The sequence below is a fragment of the Pteropus alecto genome, unplaced genomic scaffold (assembly GCF_000325575.1).
Source record: "Pteropus alecto unplaced genomic scaffold, ASM32557v1 scaffold142, whole genome shotgun sequence".
NCBI classification, from domain to species: Eukaryota; Metazoa; Chordata; class Mammalia; order Chiroptera; family Pteropodidae; genus Pteropus; species Pteropus alecto.
Window position 1 is genome coordinate 340,044 of NW_006433374.1, and position 17,011 is coordinate 357,054.

General features: G+C 43.0%; 1 protein-coding gene across 6 annotated transcripts in view; it reads right to left on the reverse strand.

Moving 5' to 3' along the window:
- NLGN4X (neuroligin 4 X-linked) overlaps positions 1-17,011 on the reverse strand; it is a 257,267-nt gene that overhangs the window by 7,044 nt on the left and 233,212 nt on the right. For all 6 annotated transcript variants that reach the window (XM_025044183.1, XM_006908165.3, XM_006908164.3 and 3 more), the window contains 2 exons: positions 5,625-5,810; positions 3,235-4,024 (listed from right to left, as the gene is read on the reverse strand). In XM_025044183.1, the coding sequence (XP_024899951.1) occupies positions 3,235-4,024; positions 5,625-5,810 (976 nt within the window). The remainder of the gene's footprint in view (positions 1-3,234; positions 4,025-5,624; positions 5,811-17,011) is intronic.

The window sequence follows — 17,011 nt, forward strand, 5'->3', positions numbered from 1 at the left end:
CCTTCCTTCCTTCCTTCCTTCCTTCCTTCCTTCTTTCCTTCCTTCCTTCCTTTCTTCCTCCCTCCCTCCCTCTCTCCTCTCTCTCCCCACTCTCTCTCTTCCATGCCTTCTACATGCTCATTTCTAATATCATTTTTCCGTGGTCAACACCCCCCCCCAAAAAAAAGCTGGCACACCAGTATATGCACATTTAAACCCAGATGGAAGTGACGTCACAGCTGTCACGTTAAGGTGCATGAAAGGAAACATCTTGGCAGACGTATGAACCACTGGAAATCTCGGGGTGCTGTGTGTGAGGTCAGGGGTTTGAAGTCCCACCGGAAGATAATGGTGGCACGTGTCCTGGGGTGAGGCCATCGTCCCTGCACAGGACTGTGTGGTGATCGACCTATGGGGAGCTGTTCCTTTTTACTGAAACTCCTGTCTGTCCAGCGCTTACAGGGAGCGGTCACTGGGGCTCGTTTGTGTACTGTCCTGGTCCGCGGCTCACCGCCTGTGCGGGTGTTCCGGAGAACAGGGTCAAGCCGCTCGCCTCACACGGGGACATCGGATACGGCTTACCCTGCGCTGTCCCCTTATGGGCAGCATTTTGGCTTCTTCTTGTCACCTGGACCATTGAAACGGCTCCCTGGGGACAAGGAAACCGTCTGCACGAGCGACGCCCTCTGAGGCCCTGCTCATCCACTGACAAATCCTTAAGTCACCGGAGCCTGCCCATCAGCTCAATCCTCTGCCTGTTAAACCAGCTGCCACTGAAACGTTACCTCTTACTTACTTACCTTTCAAATGGCACTTCGTACTGCACATTAAATGAAGTTCTGAGTGACGTCCTTTAAAGACGACCTGAGTCATTCCAACAACCTTTACAAATGAATTAGGAAAACTCGCAGCATCGACACCTCTAAGTCTTACTTCAGCTCTGCTGCACCCGGGCTGCAGAGGAAAAAGAGCTCCGCCTTGGATCAAGCGCGGACTCTCCCGACGAACACCCCAGGCCCCCAGCATCTCCATCTCACTCCCTGAGTGCGACCTCTACCTGAACCGGGGGATTCCCGTCGGATGGGGGCTATTCTTTCTCCAGGTCTTTGCCGCTTCCCCATCTGCCCCAGCCACATTCCGGAAGCCAGAAGCAGTGTGCATGCACACCACTCGCGGCCACGTGAGCACATCCGGCCAGCGATGTAAGCCTCGGCTATTTCACGTGCCCACATGTTAGGGGACTTTAGGAAAATGGAGAGGTGGCATTCAAGAGCGCTCAGGCACAGCACAGCGGGCTGCGTTCAATCCTGGCTCAGTCCTTGACAGGGGAAGGTGCGCACCTGGGTGTTAGCACGTCTTAGCCACCTCGTGAACACCTATGTCTTTTATCTCTTTCTTTCTCTTCCTTTAAACAACGAGAGAATCTCAGCTTCAGAGCCTCCGGCGGGCAGAAGAGCTAACGGGATTTTAATGGCCCTGTTTGGATTTCACATTTTTTGATGCCTCCGTTAAATCGATGACGAATGACCCTGGCTTTCGATTGCGGAAAATCGTGTGAAGTCTGTTGCCAAAACATGTGAGGGGAAAATATGTGGTTTTGGGCAAAGCGAGTGAGGATGTGGTGCTCAGATCTTAAGAATGATGTGTTTGGATGGCAGAGTGTGAAGAGGATGGATGGCCACGATTTGGCAAATGCCATGTAACTCTTTTTGCTTTGAGAGAATGCAGGATTGCAAGGGTAGACGTCAAATATATTCTGTGACAGAATAGGGCATGGTCCCGCCTATCTATCTATCTATCTATCTATCTATCTATCTATCTATCTATCTATCTATCTATCATCTATCTACCTATCATCTATCTATCTATCTATCTATCTATCTATCTATCTATCTATCATTCATTTGTCTATCATCATCATCTATCTATCCGTCATCTATCTCTACTATCTATCACCTATCTATCCATCTATCTATCATCTATTTACCTACCTATCTTACCTACCTATCTATACCATCAAACATCTATCTTCTATCTATCATATATCTATCTATCTATTATCTATCTATCTATCTATCTATCTATCTATCTATCTATCATTTATTTGTCTATCATCATCATCTGTCTATCATCATCATCTATATATCCATCATCTATCTCTACTATCTATCAATCACCTATCTATCTATCTATCTATCTATCTATCTACCTATCTATCTATCTATCATCTATCTACCTACCTATCTTACCTACCTACCTATACTTATCAAACATCTATCTTCTATCTATCTATCTATCTATCTATCTATCTATCTATCTATCTATCATCTATCTATCTATCCCTCCACCTATCTGTCATCTATATGTCTATCTACAGGCAGACCTCAGAGATATTGCCAGTTGTGTTCCAGATCATTGCAATAAAGCTAATATCTTAAGTAAAGTGAGTTACATGCATAGTTTGGTTTCCCAGTGAATATGAGAGTTACGTTTACACTATGCTGTAATCTACTGACTACATTGTGTGCAAAAAATGTGTATATTTGAATTAAAAATACGTTACCGCTAAAAAAATTGCTAAGCGTTATCCGAGCCTGAAGTGACTTGGAATCTTTTTGCTGGTGGAAGGTCTTACTTTAAAATTGTAAAAAAAAAAAAAAAAAAAAGAGTATCTGCAAAGCTCAACAAAGCAAAGCACAGTAAGACGGGGTGTGCCTGTGTGGGTACGCATGCACGCAGACACACACACATGTAGCAGCTCTCTACAGTTAGTGTGAGATCTACTTCATTCCTGCGGCTACACCATAAGCACAAATTACCATGTACCACATGCGTTTTGATAACCCTATTTTTTGTTTTTACCAAATAAGACATGATCCTATTTAGATTTGAAACCCCTCGATCAGCTTTCAATAGAATTGCCAAATATGCCTAAATCCTACACCAACAGCTACAAATTTGAAACCCCATGATCAGCTTTCAATAGAAATGCCAAATATGCTTAAATCCTACACCAACAGCTACAAAACAGAATTTTCAGCATGCAGCTGGCATCGCCATAAAAATCTGGTTTGACAGAGAGTGACTTAGGGGTAAAGAAAAGACACAGTCTCCATGGATGGAGAAAAGTGACTATTATCGCGCGTGTGTCCGTGTGTGCGTGTGCGTGCTTGCGTGTGGTCATGGACATACAGCTCGCAGCGGGGAGCCTGACACGCTGAGGGCTGGCCGTACCCTGGGTGGGGGAGAACATACCCGGTTTTGGCGAAATTCGTCCAGTAGGTCATGACCACTGCGCTGAGCATGACGTCGTTCTTGGAGAAGTTACAGCTGAAGAGCTCTGTAGGGCCAATCATGGGGATCCCGAAGACGTAGGGGACTTCGTCGCCGTGAGCCGAGTCGGCCCAGCTGGGCTTCATTTCGCTTTGGCAGTGGTGGTAGAATGCGTAGAAGTAGGTGGGCGAGCCATACTGAGCGTGCAGGTCCGCCGTGGCCACGGCAGGGGCCACCCACTGGTGGTCCGTAAACAGAGCCACCAGGGTCTTCCGCCGCGTCTCGGGGTTCTCCTTGTCTGCCCAGTCCGTGTACATGAACTTGATGGTCTCCCGCAAGGTGTCCTTCCCCTCCGGATAACCGTAGAGGTTGTCCACGAAGTTGGACACGGAGAAGTCGAAGTCGTTGGGCGTCACGCCGTCCTCATTGTCCACGATGCCGTCTACGAACTTCAAACCTTCGCCCTGGTTGACGCCCAGCATGATGTCGTAGTTCAGAAACTCACCCTGCTCCATGAGGATCTGAGGGTCGTCCGGGATGACGTCCCCGTCGATCACGGGGCCGAATGAGATGTGGTACGTGGCCGGGGTGATGGTCTGCTGGATGAGCTCCTTGTAGTTCTTGTTCCGAAGGCACTCCACCATGTCTGTCGTGTCCAGCATGTTACAGCCGACTTTGTCTGCCAATATCCGAGTGTACTTGGCAGGTTGGTAGTTCACTGCCCAGCTGGACAGGGCGGTCCCACTCTGGATGATCGCCTTCTGGAACAGACCTGCAGGTGCAAAATTGTGGACATGCAAATGAAAGGCCGGGAGATAGAAAAGCAGCTTTTACTCAGCGAAGAAGGCTCTGATTGTCTCGCGGGCATCTGAATTTCTGCCGTGCTGGCTCTCAGCTCACTCAGCGTCTCTTTCTCTCCTTTCTCTCTCGTTCTTCCCACATCCCCCTCCTGCACATCGGTTTTATGGGATGCTCTCTTTCTCTCTCTCTCTCTCTCTCTCACACACACACACACCACAAATATTGTTCAAGAAAATTACCCTTTAGATGCCGTGGTAAAAACATTCACTTTTTCTCCTTCCACGATTTGGGATAATGTTTGCTTCTCCACCCCAGATGCTATCAACAAAAGCCTGTCACAGTCACTACGTCCTCCACTCCCTAAAAATATGCTTTGCATCAAGGAGAAGGTCAAAGACCATTTTGCCTCATTGAAAAAAAAAAAAACCCAAAAAAACAGGTACCACTTCATCACGGGAAAGGACAAATCTACTGAAATCAGTTTCGGAGCATAAATGCAGAGATGTATTTCTATTTCCGCCCTCAATAAATTGGAGGGGTTTCAATTTTGCAATTAAATTAATGGAATTCGCCGTTCCTAAAGAAATCCTCACTTGAATGCCCAACTAAAATGTATTGGAAAAAAAAAAAAAAAACTATGCCCCATCCATTTCAAAATGGCATCCATTTGAATCCCAGAATTCTGTATAATTGATTCTGCCACATTTTAAAAACATCTGTTTGGTGAGACACTTGAAAAACCTCGGGCAATTTCAGGAGTAAAATCTGAGGAGTTAAATCACGCGTAGCTTAAAAGACATCCCATTGCATCCATCAGTCTAGTACCTGACTGTCCAGAAGTAGAAAAACAAACTTTATTTTAACTCTTGTAGGACAAGGGATGGAAGGCTATAAAAATTACTGTATTCCTGCCATTTCCTTGGATTCTGACACAATCCAGTTCTGATGCATCACGAGTTGCTACAAGATAAAAGCTTGAGCTGGGGATCCAGAAGTTCGTGCCTGCTGGACATGTAAGCTCACGCAAGCCATCAAGGCTGAGGACAACCTGACCGCAATTAGGAAGCCGCAAATCTAGAGAGGGAAGAACTGCCCAAAGATGACACAATATTGAGACGACATCGGTCTGGCTTTGCCCAGGACATCGCCAACGTCATCCGGGGACTGCCGTCCCAGGGTTTATAATTTTGTCTGAAATGTGTAAGTGTTGACTTCTGTAGTTGGTTCTAAAGGCTAATGTTTTACAGCACCTGCAGGAAATGATGTTGAAACTTGATCTGTTGAAGTCATTCACGAGTTGAAACAATGAAAACTAGAAAAATGGTGCTAGAAGCTACTTTCCATCCTCTAACACATCTATTGGCCACAGTTGAGGTAGCAGTGTGTGTGTGTGTGTGTGTGTGTGTGTGTGTGTGTGTGAAGTTCTATATCGATTATACCTCGATTTCGAATCATGGAGAGGAAGCTGAGTTAAAAGAAGAGAATGTGGACACATGACATTTTGGAGATGGGGGCTCATGTCTCGGTCACGGGGGTCACAGGTCCAGCAGAGGAATGAATACCTTCATTACCTTCCGAATAGTGGGACAAGGTCAAGAGACTGACGCACGAGGCCCCTGCCCCTGAGCCGAAGATGGTCACCCGTTTCGGGTCACCGCCGAAGGCCCCGACATTCTCTTCGACCCACCGCAGGGCTTGGATCTGGTCCAGGAGCCCGTAGTTGCCCTTGGCCGCCTGGTCGCCGGTACTTAAGAATCCTACGAAAGAACACAGGATATTTTGGGTCGTGGACAATCAAAAGCACACCGACGTCACCGCTGTTTGACGTACACCCCGTCCGCTCTTTTCTACCCGTCAGAAGCGATGGCATTTTTCATGGCGGAGGGTTATATTACACAAATCATGGTCATCACGGTGACCGTTTCTGTTGACCCTATGATAAAATGTCTCATCGCTGGGTTTGTATGGAGCCCACTTGTAAAGCAAGATAAATCTAAAACGTTTATAATGTGTGACAATAACAGACACTACCATTTTACTAGATTCGAGGGTATCATTCCGGTGCGTACGTCGGTTTTCCTTGGCAAAATGAAAAATACTCTTAAAAAAAGTTTATCGGGGAAAATAGAAGTTGCACATGGTGGGGTATGGTGGGAGGGATTTGCATTGCTATCCACGTGTCAGACTGTGCACATGGGTACAAAGGCAGTACACGTTACCTTTTTCCCATTAAATTTCTTATTAATATTTTATCTCCTTTTAATGTTTACATTTCAAAGAAAATGAGACATAATGACATCGCACTCTTAAATACCTTAGTAGGCACCTCTGTTTCTCTCTGTAGAAAATACATCACGGTTACACGCAAACGCTTATAATTCTTTACTCTCGGCCGAAAGCCAAATAGCATATTCGAAAATCCATGACTACCCCCAAAATAGTATGAGCTGGTACACGTCACTTTGAAAAGACGGAGGATTCTGTAAATTGAGAAACGAGACTTTGCTCAAGGTGTCAGATTCTTCATTCCTCTTTAAAAGCTGCCGATCAGGCAATCTGGGTGTTTATCGTAGCGAAGGCATCTGTTTTCAGCGTCCACCTCATCTCCTGTTCCTCTTGGGTCACAGAGGATGGTAACCTACTATCTGAAGTCCTCGTATTAAGAGACACACGCTCTGCTACTCAGATTCAACTCTCTGAATATTTTCCGAAGCGCCCCCTCGATTGAATTAGCTGCACAAACTTTAATCCAACTTTATATCCCAAATCTGGACTGGATAAGCCTTCTTAACAACAACAGAAATAGTCCTAATGCGCTTTCTCCATTTGCCATTTTTATTTGCTTCTCCCCGCACCCCAAATGCCCCATCGTGATCTTTCTCCTTTCTGCACCATTTCTTTAGTCCAAGGGCGATGCCATCCTCCCCTCTCCCCAGTTCATGCGTATTATTAAGTTCCGATGGCCACCTGCTGCAGTGTTGCCACGAACACGGAATAATTCATGCCCTAAAATCACATCGGCCAGAGTACATGCCTTCAAACATCCCCAAGCAGCGTTATCCCAGAAGCGCTCACGTGACAGCTTCTCAGGGCTGACACAGACTCGGGAAGGATGAGGCCTTCTACCAGGAGGGCATCGTAAATGGAGGGGCCGGTCGACAAGAAAACAACGAGAAAGCTGTTTTGGGTTTTGTTTGTTTGAAAAGTACAGACAGCAGGACACAATCTCCTGGACCTACAAACAGCTCCGAGGTGATGGTACCTCCATCAAGTCCGGTCCTCCCGAAACTGCCTGGGGACTGACTGTGACAATAGCTGTGATGAGTAAGCACGTTGCCAACCTCCCTCCTTCCATCGGCTACTCCTCCTTAGTGTTCCCTGCCAGCAAGCGAGCTGCGGCCCCGGCATTCATCACTAACGCTTTCGCACGGTTCCTCAGAAAACGAGTCCCTTTGCTTAGATGGAAAGCCTCTCTTCTCGCAGTTTTTATGTGTACGACGGGCTGATGGGGCCAGGAGAGGAGCCGGTCCCCCCGTTAAGGGAGGAGGTGATTCATTTCTGAAGGCTCTTCTAATTTCAAAAAACTCCACACAGCCCGCCTCTGCCAAGCCCTTGCCCAACACTTTGCAAAATGACCTACTTGATTCCTTTGCTTCTGCAGAGCAGGAGGAGGATCTGCAACACGAGGTAAGTCACTGGTTTAGGAAAACAGGACTCTGGTCACCTCTCGAACGGCAGGCTACTTAATATTCTGCACCCAGGCAAATCTGAGTTCTCAGAGCATCCTATTGAGAGGTTTGATTCTTGCGACTCTGGATTCTTTGCAGAAATCCAGCCAGAAAGAGCCCTCCATGAGCCTCTGAAGTTTACTGAATGAACATTTTTTTTTTTTCTTTTGGAACTGATGTTTCCATAGTTTCCGCCTCGGAATCTTCACTTCCTTCCATATCCAGGGATTTTTTTTTTCCCCTTCCCTTTTAAACAATCAATGAGGCAGAGTGTCCACTGCAGGTGCAGAATGAATACAAGCAATTTTATGTCCTCTTGAGGGAGCACGTTCTTGTTCTATCCTGATTGTGCAAATATGGTCGTACGTATCATCCAGACATGGGTCGACAGGCATGAAATTCCACACACACGTGAGAGCAGCTGATCAATTTGGAAACATACACATACGCCAGTGAAGATGAACACAGCACGTGACTGTCCATCTATGCCCTGAATGAGTGGACCGTCCCTTCCAGCTCCAAACTCTCTCCGCATTTCAGCTGATGAAATATTCGGTGTCTCAGATTTTTCTGTCTCTGAAATGAAGCTTGTAAATAAATCAACCTCTGCCCCAAGTCATGGAACAGTGAGTGAGAGATATGAAAGAGACAGGATTCAGACATATTAGAGACTAGAGGGACTCCGAGTTCCAGTCAAAACGCTGGAAGGAACGAAAAAAAAAAAAATATATATATATATATACCCATGAGCGGAGTGTTCAGGGCTGTGTGGTGACTCTGAAACATAGTTCATGAGAAAGATGCCTAAAAAACAGAAATCACATTTCTTCCTGCATGGTGAATGACATAGATATGATGTAAAAATAGACGTTGTATCTGGTCTTAATATCACTGCTAGATTAGAAAGGTTCAGGTTTTGATGACAGGTAATCACGTCTAAACGTTTCTTGTTTTTTTTGATTTGGACCAGGGGCTTTAGGTCACATGGCTTTGGAGGCACTGAAGGTCAGCGGTGATAAACCCACTGGGGTCAGGTGCGGTGGTCCCTTTGTTCATCCGTAACAGGACTTTAAAGCTCCAATCCTTCTTCCTTTAGAAAATAGTTTATTATGCAAGCACGGTAGGCATTTTTGGGGGGTGACCATTAACCAGAAGATAATTGCTAAGTGAAAATAGAAGTATTTTTCGCAATTTGACTATACTAAACTGTAATTTATAGAATTAATCTAGCATCTGAAATGTACTTTCAAAAGAAATATATATGTATATACATGCAAATATATATGTATATATGAAAATATATATATACTCTCACCAAATGACCTATTTGCTTATTATGTTTTTGCTGTGTAGAGTGAGAATTTGCAACATTATGTATGCATGCATAATATATATGTATTTATATACATATATACATGCCTTTGTGTATGTGTATCTATCTATCTATCTATCTATCTATCTATCTATCTATCTATCTATCTATAGATATACACTAATTTAATTGAATCTATCTATCTATCTATCTATCTATCTATCTATCTATCTATAGATATACACTAATTTAATTGAATAAAAGCAAAAGAGGAACTGTTTAAATAAAAACTCTTCAATGAAAATGGATAAAGTTTACTTTAGGTCACATAAATGAGCCTCCCAAAAGAAATCTGATGAGAATTAGAGCAGAAGTATAAAAATGAAAACCAGTCAAATAAAGATACATTTATATTCTTTGATGTTTATAAGAAATCACTTGCCGGGTGCATTTCTTATAAGATGAAAGTTGAATTTCGGGACTGGAATCATTTACGGCTGAGCAAAGGGCATACATTATAAAGGATGGAATGCGTGGTAGAGAAGAAAAGGCATATATATTCAAATTCTACCGTCTTGACGAGTAAAGCTGATTGAAATTTAGTGTCTCTATTTTTGGTTGCTTTTTTTCTTCACTTAAAAATGACTTGAGTGATAACTGACGATCCTACTATGCCACGTAATTACCACCTTAGTATTCCACAGGGTCAAATTCTATTTCCAATGTCTGTAGAATAAATCTAAGGCAGTTCTGAAGGATGCGTCATTCCTATTGCACAGTTCTACAAAGTTAGGGACCATTAAATTATTAATGGGATTCATAAAATGTATGATACCTCCGCACAATTATTTAGAATGAGGCTGCACAGGTGTTTTCAAGTACTTTAGTCGAAATTATATTCATTTACAAAGCTGAAACCGGTCACGTTTTAGAAACAAAATAAAAATTCATCAACACAGTTTCTTGATTATACGATATAGATCAAAATGTGAAGATAACAGGTAAAAAGTTTCACAGTGATAAAAATTTGGGGATGGCCAATCTGGAGCCGAATCCTGTTTGAGCCAATTTTATTATTTTTTAAATTTTTAAAAAGTTTTTCAATTATAGCTGGCATACAATAATATATTAGTTTCAGACTAGATGTTTATAACTAAGTTATATCACTGAAGTCACTCCCCCCACCGGTTAGTCTAGCCCCCCCCCACCTGGCCCCACACATGGTTACTACAATATTATTGACTATATTCCTCATGCTGGATTTCACATCCCAATGAAATGAATTAATAAGAAGTAGAAACTGGTAGTTACCCTTTGAGCCAACTTTAGATTATTTTGATTTTTTTTTTCAATTACAGTTGACATTCAAAATTATATTCATTTCAGCTATAAAGCATAATGGTTAGACGTTTATATAATTTATGAAGCGATCCCCATAAATGAGAGAAGATATTAGCCCATGATAACCTGATAAGGGATTAATATCTAAAATATATAAAGAACTCATGTAACTTAACACCAAAAAACAACCCGATTGGAAAATGTGCAGAGGACCTGAATAGAAAGTTTCTCCAAAGAGGACACACAGGTGGCCAATAGACATATGAAAAGATGCTCAACATCAAACATCACTCATCATCAGACAAATGCAAATCAACACCACAATGAGATATCACTTCACACCTGTCAGAATGGCCATCATCAATCAGTCAACAAACAAATGTGGGTGAGGATGTGGAATCTTTTTAATTCACAGCCTCATACTCGAACATTTCTCCAGATTTGTCGATGACTTGCATTTAATTGGAGGTCAGATGCTTTGGGTTTTATTTGTTCAAGAGCTCACACATCTCATCACCCCCCTGAGCCCACAGCCCTGTGCCTGAGACACAGGGTTCCTTACCCTGGCTTCTTGTGATCTGTTTTCACGCCATGGTGTTCCCTAATGTATAAGAAGGGACGAGACCCACGAAAATGAAAACTTGAAATCTTTTCACCTGGAAGTTCTATTTCTATGATAACTTTGTTTAAAAAACAAAAAAACTTTATTAAAATGTATAAAAATAGCCACCCAAAGGCCTACAAGTCTTATTGAATATAATTTTGAAAATAAGAAGGATGACAGCCATCTCCACGACCGTGAAGTGGAGATTTGCTGCATGAATTCTGTTGGCTGAATCCATATAACACGAAGCTGTTCATTTGGATAAAATCATAAGGAGCGTTTCTATGTGTGAACATAGAAACACATCTAAGATCTCTCAAGAGAAAAGAGTGAATTGCTGAATACTGAATCGTATGATCTTGTTTTTATTAGCACGCTACAGTGGGTGTGTAAAAATATTAACACTGGAAGGAAGTTATCAAATAAGATTATCTCCAAAATGTGGTTATAGGGATTCACACTTCATTTTAAATATGTTTATATTTTGTTCACAATTCATATTTCCTTCTTCAGCATTCACACACACACACACACACACACACACTAGCAAGTGTGTTTTAAAGTCAGGCCCTGTGGGACTTCCAGGGACATTCCTGGTGTCCAGTGTCCCCATCACTGGCCTTGTCCTACATGTGTCCTTTAACCTACCAATCCGTCACATGTACTCGTTAACTGCTTCTTGTATTTGCATCTCTGTGTCTTCTTATATGCAATGTCCTGCGTCTAGAATGCTCTCTGTACGGCTGCCAGGAGCCTGCGGACCGCCTTACACTTTACACTCGTGCCTTCCTCCCGTAGACACCACCTGGGACACGACTTGCTCACCAAGCACAGCGCCACCTGTAGACCGACCCCAAGGCCGGCCTGGTCCAACCCCTCAGGCGGGGGAAATGATCTTTCATCTTTTCCCTCTTCCAACCAGGTCCCTTTTCAAAAATGCCCCGATTGATCGTCACCACGTCTTAATGCAGAAAATGGCTTTAGGGGAATTTCCGTGGAACGAACCGCTTTGTATGAAGGGTATGTGCTCGGGGGTCGGGAGCCGAGTTCTTGCTTTCGGTGGATTTCGTCAGTCGCTCCTAAATTTTTATGCCCCAGTCGTGTTCCTCGAGGTTTCAAAGCCCCGATTTGTCACATGTGGAATTCAGAATGATGGCTGCCAGGAATACTGACTGGACAAAGCACACGCAACAGCGCCGAGCCTGGCGTATAACGTAAGCGTATGTCCCACAGGTCGCCAAGTGGCCTGAACTTCTTGATATCAGGATGAACAGGGCTATTTATTTCTGTGTCACCTACCTAGATAAGTACAAAGAGATGTCCTCTGAATAAATGAGATGACTCCAATCAGGGAAAACTAATTATCGGTCTACTTAGATTCTGACTTTACGATTATGCAGACGACGAATAATGAAGAGAGGCTGTACACCTTCTGACTGCAGACATCTGCAAGCGATACGGGGTGAAGGTCATGCATCTTCATTTTTCCAGGCTCTTAAGTGTTTACAGTGTGCTCCAAGTATAAAGACAAAGGCGAGTTTACAAAAAAGAAACCGCATGCTGTGAAAATCATGGAAATGCTGATTCACCCAACACTTATTTTGAACACACGATGACCCCAAGCACTGTGCTAAAAGCTGGGGGTGGGGGGGGGATGAGCCATTATTTGAGTACATTTACATAGTTATCTGGAGAACTTACCGAAAATTTTTTCTTTGCATTTATACGGTTCAATATGCTTTTAATACAAACACTTGAAAATTGAGTTGAAAGTTATATTTTTCCATAAAAGTATAATTATAAAACGTACAAAAAATACATATTTTGTACCTATCCGGTATTCAGGGTCTGGTAGCATACATGCAAGAAAAAAGATAACTTCTACAGCACTCTGTTATAAATGTTAACAGCGATTTTCACAATTCCTTTTAAAGGGCACTACGCTAATTCAGAATTCGTTGGTATGTTTAGCTACAGCCTTATATCCTCCACTGCAAAAGAAGCATGGTGACGATGACGGTGGCATTTCTCAGTGCTTACTGTGAGATACTATCAGTGGTCAGACAACAGCCAATAATCTGGTTGATTCTTATTTTTCCATAAGGTAATCAGAACTGAATGGAATAAGGACAATAAATTCTTTCTCCAACTCTATCAAAATCCAGTGACATCAACTAGTTTTTGTTTGTACCCAGAAATAATCCCAAACTTTCCAACGCGGGTTTTCTCTGGCTAACATGATGCATAATTAAGAAGGTTGTTTCAATTAAGGAAAAAAAAAAAAAAAAGAGGTTCTTCAATAACACACACGTGTAACAGGTAAATATGATGGCATATAAAACAGCTAAAATCCCAATGGAATGTTTATTTTCAGTAAAAAAAAGATTATTGAAGAAAGAAGACATTTTTCAGAAGTGAGGGAGGGCATATTGTCTTCATGTTATCACTTGCCACATCTGCTACTTTGCTTGACTGCTTCGAACATGCTCTCTGCCTCCTTAAGCTACCAATTATTACGTATTATGTTCACAACTGTTCTAAGATCAGCATTTTTGTGAAGTCTTTGCTGTTTTTCTTCCCAAAGATGGTTAGCTCGTAGGCCCATGACTCTCAAGTCCTGTTAACTTGAACCACAACGCTTATGTGGGACGCGTTTTCTGTGAGTTGCTATTATTATCTTGAGTAAGAAAAATACTTATTAAATAAGGGCTTGATGATAATGCCGATTATAAAAAAAAGGTTGATGCTATGTTTTGGTTAATTTACCTTTAGATAAAGTCACAGTGAGTTTTTTTAAAGCAGTGAGAATTTACCCCAAAGCTTTTGTAGATGAGAGGCATTTCAAACAAGACCATATGTAGTAAATTAAAAAGATTTCCTAGCTGAAAAGAGAAACGTGTGTGTATATACTAACATATCTATCTATGTATCTGTATATCTATTTATATTTATGTATATATCTTTATATCATCTATCTCTATGAGTATCATCTATCTATCCATTATTGAATACCTTTCTATCATCTATCTATCCATCTATCCATCCATCCATCCATCCATCTACCCACCCACCCATCTATCGTCTGTTTGTCTATCTATCTAATTTATCCATTCATTCATCCATCCATCCACCCACCCATCTATCCATCATCCATCTGTCTATCTGTCTATCTATCTATCTATCTATCAATCTATCTATCTATCTATTTATCTTTCAATCATCTATGTGTCTGTCTATGTATCTGTCTATACATCTGCATATTCATTTACGAGGATGAAGCGTAGCACAGACTCTTTTCATTATCACTGCAACAGTTTCAAGGTTGCCAAACATGACAGACAAGGGCGGAAAGTGCTAAAAATAGGGACTCAGGGGGCAGCGTGCTCGGTCTCTTACCCGGTGCTCTGTCTCGGGACTTCCAGCTGTGTCTCAGTGTCTGAGGTCGCAAACCCCAGAGAGAGAGGAGGCACTGAGTACCTCCGAGGACAGGTGTTCCCGTGTCCTCCGTGCACGTTCGTCAGGGCAGCTCTGCAGCGGGCACTGTGTCACCTGTGTGAGCTAGGACCATTCTCTCTCAGCCCTCAGGGTCTTTAGAGCTGAGGTGGGGAAGCTGGACTGTCTCAGACTGTGGGTCAAGGACACATCCGTACAACCCCGAGTTGTCAAGAGAAATGGAAACGCGTGGCCTCCGCTTGCAGACCATAGCGTGGGATGCTCTGGAGGTGCAGTCCAGGGCGGTCACCATGAAGCAGAAGCCACTTCCGCTCTGAGGAGTGCTGCCCTCTATGGTGGCACGTGGCAGCTGCGGCTGTCCGGCCTTGGGCCTGGAAAGGGTGACCTTCGCACCAAAGCGGGCATTTCTCTCGTTTGAGGGTGTGGGCAGTCATGACACATGACAGGTGGAGTCCGATCCACAGTGTCATCGGTGCATTCGCCAACCGGGGCAGGGAAGAGGCACCCAGAAACCTTCTCTGGCCTGCCTCTCATCAGCAAAACTGCTCTTTCCACAGAGGCAGAAAGGACAGGGAAAAGCTTTGTCTTGCCAGAAATAGAAATTCTGGACTTAATTCTCTCTCTCTCCCTCTGCTTCATCTGCCACACAATGTGGCCAAATTTATACTCGGCTGAAAGTCTCTCTTCTTTTTGTGTCTCTGATGGCACATCTGATGTCTTTTACTTTGGGGAAAAAAATATGCAGGGTCCTATATTATTATGCTGCCTCAAACCACGCAAAAACTGAGTCAAAATAAAACTAAAGATCATAGGAAGATACACACACATATAAGATACATACGTATGTGTGTATGCTATACATTTTGCTGTTTCGATCATTTCTAAGTGTGCAATTCAATCGAATCAATTCATTTACGAGAATGTGCCACCATCAACAGTATCTGTTTCTCAACTCTCTGAAGCATTATAAACAGAAACTCTAACTAGGAAGCAATGATTGTCCATCGGAGAAATACTTTGAATCTTGGAGTCCATAAGAAGCACTACGCACACACTGGCTGAATCCACTTGATCAGGCATGTCACCTGTATTTGATGGCCAACGCCACCCCTCCCCACCCCCCCAATTCCCACTTGAAATGGACTCAAATTTCATATATTAAAATCCAAGTCCCCATTGTTCTGGGAATAGGAGCTGGGGCTCGTGGGAGGGCATGACAGCACCAGAGTGGAGCCCTCAAAAAATGGCGTCCGTGCTCTTATGAAGGGGACCCCAGAGAGCCCCTTCCCCTCTTCCACCACATGAGGACCCGACAAGAAGTCAGCAGTGCACACTCTGCCAGAGCACCCTCCCCAGAGCCCAACTATGCCAGAATCCTGAGCCATCAGTTTCCAGAACTATGAAAATTCATGATTGTTGTTCATAAGTCACCCTGTCTACAGAATTCTGTCATTGCGGCCCAAACAAAGTCACTACTATTGCTGCAGCTGCTGTGACATCTGAACCTGCATGTCCTCCAGGAAGAGGGAAGGCCCTTCGAAATGTCCATAATAGTACTCAACTTCTAAGCCCCCCCGACTGCAATTTTGTGGTCATTTTGCAAACGACATTTGCATCCGTAAAGTGACTGTGAAACGCATTTACCTTAAGGATGAAGAATGAGGGTAAAAGAGAATACCTTTTGCCAAGACTGATTTACAAATCAACTAACGCCCCCTCCCCCCGCCCCAACACCCAGTAAGACCTCGGGCCAGCCAAGAGGTTCCTTTGTCTACAGAAATTCTCTAGATGTGGAATCATAGCTAATTTTTAACAGGATGACTCTGAAAACAACAACAACAACAACAAAAAACGGTAGAATATTCAGTTTTCAAGAAAGATCACATAACATTGAACACATCTTTTTTTTCCAAGCTAAATTTATGCTCTTTCACCTTTAAATGCTTTCAAGGCCAGGAACTGAAAAAAAAAATTTTAATTGACCATCACATTTAAAGAGAAACTTCACATACCTTTACACAAACTACGTTGTAATTTACAAAGGACTTTTTTACACATTTTCTTGTTTTATTTGTGCTCATGAAACACGTGTACCAATATTTCTGGTTTCTCTGGTTATGTCAGTGGCTAAGCTCATGTATTATTTTAAAAACGGCACGTAACAGCAAACAATTGGTCAATAACCACCTCATTCTGAGCGCTGATATAATAATACCTTCCTCCTCCTGTCCAGAATGGCCTACCTGGTAAACTGGATTAAAATAATTTTTTTCTCTACCCTCCCTGTCAACACTAAGCTTCTAGAAATATTCTAAGGAACAACGGTGCTTAAACCCCTGCATTAGACAGTCTTAATTTTTGTTTTTGGGTCGGGTGTTGGCCTACATAGTTTTAATAAAATTGTACAAGCAATTTTAATGAAAGGTAAATAATGGGGCCCGCTCATCTAGAAAGCAAAGAAAAATAACAACGCTGTCTTTGCTGTAATGAAATTCTTCTTTCCGTTTTCCGATGTTATTG